We start from the raw sequence: 9,736 nt of genomic DNA, 5'->3' as shown, positions 1-9,736 counted from the left end.
CGCCAGCAAGGTTCTAATTGGTCCACGTCACACATGCACCAGGTCATCTTCTCACGCCAACCATTGTTCTTTCGAGCGAGCCATCCACTTCGTGAATCGTGAGACGCTTCGTTGGTCTCATCTTCCCTAAAAGCCTCCAATTACTTTCCCAATTATTAATTCCTATCTCCCCTTTTATATTCTACACCAGTAGATCCGTTTCTAGGGTTGGCAACGGATCTGCTCCATACCGGAGAATGGCTTCTCATCTCATCCTCATTTAGTAAGTGGGGAGATTTTTGTCATATCCATCCACATCATGTTTAGGACGGGGATCGGGTTCTTCATTAGAAAGGCAAATTCAAATGATTTTCTTATAAAATTTTGATCTTAAATGTTTTATACACATAAAGACGGACCCCGTTACCATCCCTATTGGCCATCCATCGACCATCCCGATCGGACGGCTGGCACAGCTCCAGAGAGTTTTCCGTTGGATTCCTTTCCCCCAAATCAACGCCAAATCCCTTCTCTTCCCCGAATCGAATCATTCCAACCTCCCTCCCTCCCTCCTCCGCCCCACCTCGCCGGCGTCCTCCGCTGCCTCCCTCGGGCCACCCACCGTAGCTCGCTCGCTCGCTCGCTCGCGCGCGCGTCTTCGGTCCAGTACGGGAGCAGGCGAGAGGGAACTTCTCAACGGCCGGACCGGCGGCACCCACACACCTCCGATCTCGGGTGAGTCTTCCTTCCTTCCGAGGCGCTGTGCTCATGGTGGGCTCTATTCCCCCCGAATTTGAACCCCCCCTGGCTCGCGACCGATTTGCCCGTGCTCCTGCTGGTACTAGTAGGGATTGGGGTTATGGGGAAAAGAGTAGAAATTGCGGAGGTCTTTGCTTGCTTGCATCCTTTTGAGTGTGTAATATCTCGTACGAGCTGCTGATCCCTTGGGCGAACCGAGGACCTAGCCTCCCAGCATCCATCCGTCCCCCCTGGTTCTATTAGACGCCAAAGCAACCTGATAAAATTTGCCTTTTTTTTTGTTAGGTTTTACTGTGTGAACACAATTTGCTAGTATCTCTCTCCAAGCGCCAGTCGACATTACTAGTACCTAGCTTTATTTATTTCCCTAGAACTGGACCCTTCAATTCTCAGCTGCTAATGGAACAAGTAAATGTTTCCATTACGAAAGTTCTCTTATTGAAGCGCCACGTGATCGTTGTAAGCGTCCAGTTTGGTAGTAAATAATTAAGACCCTGGTGTTTCCCCCCTATGATTACCCGAATTGATTGCTTGTGAATCTGAACGACCTACTACTATTTTGGGTGGTAGCTGACATTTGATCACCCCACTTAATTGTTTGTGAATGTGAACGAGATATCATAGCGTATCTGATATAAGGGACATGGGATGAGATGATGGGGTATGATATCATCAGCTCATTTTAAAAAGATGGGATTTTACCTCTCATATCCATTTTATGGTTCAATCATTCATGATTTAATCCCCTGGGAACTAGGAAGGTTTTCTTAAAGCGCCATGCGATCCATGTCAGCATTAAATTAGCAATGCAATCATTACAATCAGCCTTTCTATTTGTCCTATTTGATGTTTGTGAATGTGCTTCCTTTTTAGGCGGTAGCTGCCGTGAGGGATTTGGGTGTGAGTCGATGAGATATGAAATGATCAGTCCAGTTCATAAAAGACCGGATTTTCCTGCCTATCTTGATTTTTTTACTTGATCGTTTATGAGATAGTCTGTTTCCGTGTATTGGCCTAATTGTTTGTGGATGCAAACCATTTTCGGTCACCGAGCAGAGGTAATTATATGAAAATGGGGATTTCACACTTATATCACACTTTAGTTTATCAATACTAGTGGTAATTCACTGCGCGTGCAGCACTGATGTTTCGAGAAAAGTAATTTAATGTTATGCTTAGTTTGGGAATATCATGAAAAGATCTTCAATTCAAGAGAAAAGGTCATGACAGGACCGAAGACCTCACATGTTACAGTAGTACTGTACTTGGTCCTTCTGTGCTGCTTTTCATATCATTAGCATATAATATAAAGGATAGCTCAGCTTGGGTAATCTTTTTGCTGAGGTTATGATTCTGTTATGCTAGATGCCTAGATTTAAGCTGCTATGCTCTATACTTGAAATCAGACAACATAGCATTTCAACATAAATGAAGACTAGAAAACTCACTGTTCAGTGTTAACAAGATTACTATGATTAGTTTTGCGTAGTTTACTGCTGTCTACACTATGTACATATAAACCTGGCTGCTCCATTTGATAAGATTTATTTGGTCAGTTTGATTAGATTTTATACTTATTACCATACTGTATTTGAAACACTTATGGTTCAGTAACACTAAGGTGGTATCATACTGCCTTACTGTATTTGAAGATCTTTTGTGTCATCATAATTTGTAGCTAGCTACTAACAATGGACTGTACAAATGTTAACCGGTAAAGCTTGATTTTAATTTGCAACATCATTATTGAATAGACTCATTACTCAGTAACTAATGAGCCATCATTTCAAAGGCTAGTCCTGCGGAGGTGTTCATTCGTTGCCTTTTCAGTTAACATGTTTTCTGTTGTCATTTTGGACATGCTATTTGTGTCTAAATGAACTGATACGTGAATTAAATGAATGTCTGGAATATTTTTAGGTCGAAGCGATGTAATAGTTTAACAAGATTGTTTGCATAATGCAGATTAGTGTTTCCATAGTTACAAAGAGATATACTTAGATTTTTGATGATTTAACAACAATTCCTGCATAATGCTGTTTTTGTTAGGTTTTTATTGTATAGATACATTTCACTATCTCTTCAAGTGCCAAATAGACATTACTACCAGCTTTGTTTACTTTTATGCCTGGTACCCTAGAATTGAGCTAATTGAATTATCAGCTGCTAATGGAGATAAGTAAATGAGGGAAGTTAGGTTAACCTCAGATTTAGTCCCTTGCAAAATGCAAACTAGGAAGTATTTGTTGAAGTCCCTTACCATGTGATACATGCCAGAGTCAAATTAGCTATTCAACTGTTACAATCATCCTTGGTGTTTGCCGGCCTTTACTTAATTGCTTGTGAATGTGAACGAGACTGCCATTTTTGGGGTGGTAGCTTTCATAAGGGAGATGGGATGAGTCTATGTGGTATGATATGATATTATCAGTTAAGTTAAAAAAAGACGGTATTTTCCTGGCCATCTCCATTTTATTGTTCAATCATTATATGATATAGTCTGCTTCTGTGGGCTGACCTAATTGTTTCTGGTTGTGAACATGGGCCATTTTTGGTAGCACCTGCCCTAGGTAATTAAATAAAGATGGTGATTTCACACTTACACAGCTGCTTGGTCTGTGATTTATAGTGGAGGTGATTCGTTGTGCGTACAGTATTGATGTTTCAAGAAAAGTAATTTCTTGTTATGCCTGGCTTGGGAATATCAAGAAATTATCTTAAATTCAAGAGAATAGATCATGAGTTTTCTTAAAGCACTATGTGTTCCATGTCAGCGTCGAATTAGCTATTTAATCATTAAAATCTTCCTTGGTGTTTCCCTCCTTTGATGATTGTTTGTGAATGTGCATGAGCTGCAAATTTTTTTGTGGTAGCTGCCACAAGGGATATGGGATGAGTCGATGGGATATGATCAAATCATTCCAGTTCAAAGAAAAGATGGAACTTTCCCGCCTCCTATCCCCATTTTGTCATTCAACAGTTATGCAATAATCTGATTTTATGTTTTGACCTAATTGGTTGTAGACGTGAATCTATGCGATTGTTCGTAGCACTTGTCGTAGGTAATTAGATGAAAATGGGGATTCCCACTAGGTCTGTGATTTATAGTGGACGTAATTAATTGTGCATACATCATTGATGTCTCAAGAAAAGTAAAATAATGTTTTGCTTAGTATGGGAATATCATGAAAGTACCTTCAATTGAAGAGAAGAAATCATGAGAAGACTGGAGACCTAAAATTTCTAGTACTACCGCATTTGGTCCTTCTTTTGCCGTTTTGCTATTGTTCTGAAATAAAGGACAACTCAGCTTATGGGCAAAAATTAATGAAGTTATATGCTGGCTTATAACCTCGTATGCTTTATACTTGAAACTCATACAATATGAAATTTCAACATAAAAAAATATGACATTTCTATGTTATTAAAATCACAATGATTAATTTTACATAGTTTACTGCAGTCTGCACTAGATTTATAAATGTGGTTTTTTCATTTTTCATTAGATATAATATTTATTATATTAGTTATTTTATTAGACGTAATACCAATACTTAGATCTGTCTGATTTTGTTTTTACTTAATAGAAGTCAATATTCTCTAGTTTTCTTATGCGAAAAAGATTGATCTATTATGTTGCTTGAAATGAAGTAAAACTATATTTGTATACGGACAGTATCTTATAAAACATGTGAACTAGATTCTAGCTGGAGTTGTTTGTATCCTTTTGGCTTTTGGTTAATTTCTAAACAATGTGATTGCATTATCATGCGCGTTTGGAAGTCAAACTACGTAAGGTCTGACCAATAGTTAGTCTGCCTCTACGGTGCTGCCATACTACCATAGGATCTGTATTTGCAAGTACATTTGTGTGATCATGATTTGTAGCTTCTAATATTTTTTTATAAATAATAATATTCAAAGTTTTTTTTTAAATTTGTAACACCTGATTGAAACTGCATGTGCAGTGACTAATGATCTGTTGTTTCAAAGGTTGTCCAATGGGGATGATCATGCATCACATTTTCAGTTTGCTTTGTCATTCATCTTCGAAGGAGCTGATAAGTGAATATACACTAAGCATTAAAACATGAGTGTCCGGAATTTTTAGTTTGTAGCGATCTGCTGATTCAAGAAGAGTTCTTGCCGAATGCCAGTTACTATAGCACCAGAAACATTTCTTCTTTTTATATTTTTTGCTGGTCAAAATTGTTTCTTCCGCTAATCATTGTTAACCCTAGTCCAATGCACATCTACTTGGCTGAGAAGCAAAATGTGCATTTAGACGTTTGGCCCAGACCAAAGTGAATTTGTCATGTTCGCTGACCTTTCTACAGCAATCAGGGGCGCTTGAAAACAGCAATCATTGACCTGTTCTAAATCCAACTACTGTTTCTTCAAAAAAAAAAAAACCCAGACTACTGTTCTACTACTCATTATTTGTACTTACCAGCCTCCTATGTTGGTCATGAGACTTTCTCTGTTACTATAATCTGGAACTTGGATGGCTTTGAAGGGATCTTATTTGGGTAAAGCGGTGCATGATTTAGCTTTTTTCCTTTTTTTTTCAAGAAAACGCAAAGAAGCCTTTGTGTATCATTTCATTGAACAGAGAGAAGTTCTGTTACAGTCCTCCTAGGAGGTTATACATGCGAACTAACAGATACATCAATGCACATCCCAGATGGATGGCAGCACGACCCTGAGACCAGAGGCGCCAGCCCGAGCCCAGAGCACAGCATCCTCCTTGATCCTAGCGAGGAGGTTGAGGGCTGAGCGTGGCGTTCCTCTGTTTCCAGAGCATCCAAGGGATCAGGAGCGGCGCGGAGGCGAGACCTTTGCACATGGGTTTGGGGGTGGCGAACTTGGTTGACGTGGACCATTCCAGCAGCGAGGTTGCACTGTCGGGAGGCTGGCAGGGAAGCCGCAGCCAAACCAGGGTCTCGTACCATATCTGACGCGGGAAGGGGTAGGACGTGAGCAGGTGTGCCATCTTCTCGAAGTCCTGGTCGCACAGGAGGCAACGAGGATGATGATGCAGGCCGCTGTGCTGCAGGAGAGTTGCTTTTTTTTTCTTAGGATTTTTTTACTGCTACATTACTAGTGGCTGTTAATTTAGTCGCCATTTTAAACCATGGGATTATTTAGTCAGATTCGGAAGATAGCTGTAGAAGATCTAGTGGTTTGTTTTATTAGTTCACTACCAGTGTCAAACATTTACGGAAATTATTGCTATAAAAATTTTAGTTCTTTTCTTAAAGAGCAGACTTTTCCCATTAGCTCTGCTGGAGTGCAGGGTCTTCCTTTGGTCTGCCCTCGAGCATCTCTGCTGGAACCCTGATTGCTTAGAGGGCCACAGCCTCCCTAGGCACTTTACCTTCTCACTTTGCTCACAAGGCCAGAGTCAGCCAAGAATCTACTGATGCGCTACCCATGGATATGGCAGGTCTGGGTGCTCCCCGTACAGTAGAGTAAGCACATTTGCAGTATCGCTTCGACAGATGAGTCTCCGCTGAACTGGTGGATAGCAAGATGCAAGCAAATTCCTTTCAAATAAATAGTAGAGCATTGTTCTATATAACGATCCAGCGTTTTCTCACGTTCTTTTCAAACATGAAGGTCCAGCCGAAATGCCTGTTTTGATTTGGTAAAGCTGCAATAAACTAGAGACAAAGGTCTAAACTCCGAACCACAGATGCTACATCACTGAACAATAACACTGAACTGTTATTCTTTTCCTGCTATTTTTTGAACATTTGTTTCTTTTGCTATGCTGGAATCTTAGTTTACTCTGTTTTTTCCCCTTCTCCTTGTTTTGGTTTCCTTTTATTTCTGCTGGGTTTTATATCTAGCCTACCCCAACTTGCTTGGAAAAAAGGCTTTGATTGTTGTTGTTGTTTCTTTTGCTAATTATCTTTTTGTGGTCCATGTTCATCTTACTGATGGAAAGCATTTTATGTATTGCAGGTTCTATCAACATTGATGATTATAATGTAGAAAATTCTTGGAGGAGCCATGCCATCCAGTGACAAGCAATTAGCATTCTCGGTGAAAATAGCATCATCGCCTGAGCTGCTAAACAGAGGTACAACCGTCGTAAATATGTCTCAAGGCACTTCTCTGCTGCCAAAGGATAAAGGTCCTGCTGAAGATTCAGTAAAGGTTGTGGGTACAAAACGGCTGCATACTGATGCTCCTTCAGGCCCTGTTTATCATAATGTTTATGTACGACGAAAAGTGGAGTCTGAACATAGTAAAGTTAGCTCCTCTCAGGAGTTGAAGGGTAATGGAAGAGACAAAACAAAAGAGCAGCAGGACCTGAAAAATGTGGAAAACAAACATAGTAAAGATAATTCTACTCAAGAGTTGAAGGGTAAAGGAATAGAGAAAATAAAAGAGCAGAAGGAACAGCTAAATAAGGAAACTGAACATAGTACAATGAACTCTTCTCAAGAGTTAAAGGATAATGGAAGCGAGAAACCGCAAGAGCAAGAAGAACAGCAGGTGCAACATGATCAGGCCAGTAAGCCAGAAATGCCACCCCCTACTGCTGAATCTGGAATAAAAGAGCTGGAGGAGCAGCAAAATATGGAAACTGAACATAGTAAAATAAACTCTTCTCAAGAGTTGAAGGATAATGGAAGCGAGAAATGGCGAGAGCAAGAAGAACATCAGGTGCAACATGATCAGGCCAGTAAGCCAGAAATGCCACCCCCTACTACTGAATCTGGAATAAATGAGTTGGAGGAACAGCAAATGGTGCAACATGACCAGGTCAATAAGCCGGAAGTGCCACCTCTAATTGCTGAATCTGGAATAAAGGACGAGGGACAACAAAAGGTGCAACATGATCAGATCAATCAGCCAGAAGTGGCACTGGAAGTGCAACCTTTAATTGCTGAATCTGGAATAAAAGAGGAGGGGTGGCAAAAGGTGCAACATGACCAGGTCAATCAGCCAGAAGTGGCACCTCCTATTGTTGAATCTGGAATAAAAGAGGAGGAACTGCAAACAGTGCAACATGATCAGGTCAATAAGCCAGAAGTGGCACCTGCTATTGCTGAAGCTGGAACAAAAGAGGAGGAGCTAAAGGTGCTTAATGATCAGGTCAATACGCCACAAGTGGGACCTTCTGTTGCTGATTCTGGGGGTTTAGTGCCATCTGAAATGGCGCCTCCCATTGCCAAATTTGTAGGACTAGTACCATCTGAATCTCCTGAAAAAGCAAATGCTATACTTGAGGAATATGAGCCTGATGTTGCTTCTGCTAATGAGCCACCGGCTACTCCTGGTACAGCCGTTCAAGGTGATATCCATAGCTCAAGCAACCAAAATTCGTACTGGAGCGAGAGATATAATCGATTGCAGACATACTTGGAGAACTGTGATCGGTCATCCCAGGAGGGTTACATGCGAAGTAAGACATTTTTCTGGCACCATAGTTTACTTGTACATTGCATTTTCCCACTCACATTATTGACTTGGTCCCCTGATTATAGTGCTTAGATCGCTCTCAGCGACTGGTCGAAGCATGCATGCAATTGAGCTGGAGAAAAGGGCAATACACCTCCTAGTGGCGGAAGGTGATACACCACTTGCCATGTTTTGCTTTTATTGGACTGTTTCTCATGTTGCATATTTCTGCCACAAAATTTAAATTGCTTGATATGGTGGTAACTTTGTTGCTATCTGTAGCATCTGATGCACTGTAGATCATTCATTCTTTGTCTATTGCAGTGCAGTGTGCACACTGTATTGCCTAACCTAACACCTCATTATGGCCTATGCTAAGCACAAAATATAATGACAACTCTGAAATTACAGTATTAGTATGTCAATAACCAGAACTAAGGGTTTTCACAAGTGCCAGAGCTACGATGTAAGATGTATCTAATGTCCTTGCATGCCAACTAGGTAGCCGTTTGATCCATCATTTGAACATTGAGCTGATGCGCAATCGCTCTGCTGAAAAACATGCCTTCACTTTGATTCGCATATATGTAGTTTCCTGGAATCTCAGTGCCACAAATTACAGTATTAGTGTGTCAGCAGTCAGCACTAAGGGTTTTCTACAAGCTGCAAAACTTGAATAAGCATATGCGGAGTGCACTTTACTGCAATCTCAATGCTAGAATTCTCGAGTGATATCCAGTGTGAATCTATTTGGCATGCATTTGCCATCTAAATATCATCTTTGTTGTGGCCCACTTTGTCATATATTTACCATAGCGAAATTTTGTTATCGAGTCCATTTCAAGAAGTCACATCGTGTGTCATGCACTAACACTATGTCGCAGGTAAGGAGCTACACCGGATGAAGGCTTTGAATGTTCTGGGGAAATCTCCTCCAAATGGTTCGTCAAAGCAGCGGTAGTGCCAGGAATGAGACGCCCGGAGAAAAAACTGTAGAGCTGAAAAGGGACTTGCTCATGTATAAATTGCAGAAAGGACATGTTCTGCTCCTGTAATAACTCTTTTTCTGTTAAAGGGCCATCCATTGCCATGCAGTTCATTTTTCCTCTCTCCTTTTGCTCTTGCATACTCGCTCGCCCTTGTGCTCTGGGTTTGTTGTAATATGATGTAGTTATAAGAGTAACTCGTCAAGGTCTAACTGTTTATACCCTTTCATGTCATTTTTTTTTGTAGATATTTCCTGGTATTGATATTTGTTTTAAATTTAAATAAAACCAAGACAAGAATTATGGAACGTAGGAAATAACTTTGTTTTGCATTACTTTTGGTTGGAATTGACATGCATGATATCATTGTTAATTTCTACTTGTCAGCCTGGCCCGTAAGCGTGTGATCACGGGCTGAATGGGAGTGAACTCAACTTTATGCACATAACTGAATTTTTGGACCAGCTGTGTTTTTTTTTTTTGCTTGAATATAACTTGCACGTCTACAGCCATAACTGCAGTTATATTGGAGTTTATTTTTCTTGTGCTAAAAAAACTTGGTTTGATTGGATTTTCTGACAAGAGCATCAATGCATGAC

At 40.5% G+C, this 9,736-nt stretch overlaps 1 protein-coding gene across 2 annotated transcripts; it reads left to right on the top strand.

Annotated features, from left to right (window-relative positions):
• Positions 1-613: 613 nt before the first annotated feature.
• Positions 614-9,369, top strand: LOC124674826 (cilia- and flagella-associated protein 251-like). Of its 2 annotated transcripts, none has more exons than XM_047210882.1 (4): positions 614-714; positions 6,706-8,155; positions 8,238-8,321; positions 9,036-9,369. In XM_047210882.1, the coding sequence occupies exons 2-4, from the start codon at positions 6,754-6,756 to the stop codon at positions 9,110-9,112; spliced, it is 1,563 nt and encodes a 520-aa protein (XP_047066838.1). In that variant the 5' UTR covers positions 614-714; positions 6,706-6,753; the 3' UTR covers positions 9,113-9,369. The 2 variants fall into 2 exon arrangements, with proteins under 2 accessions (XP_047066838.1, XP_047066839.1); XM_047210883.1 differs by lacking the exon at positions 614-714 and having other exon boundaries at positions 6,776-7,314; positions 7,486-8,155.
• Positions 9,370-9,736: the final 367 nt, after the last annotated feature.

The sequence above is a fragment of the Lolium rigidum genome, chromosome 7 (genome assembly GCF_022539505.1).
Source record: "Lolium rigidum isolate FL_2022 chromosome 7, APGP_CSIRO_Lrig_0.1, whole genome shotgun sequence".
NCBI classification, from domain to species: Eukaryota; Viridiplantae; Streptophyta; class Magnoliopsida; order Poales; family Poaceae; genus Lolium; species Lolium rigidum.
This window is presented reverse-complemented; position numbering and strand designations above follow the sequence as displayed.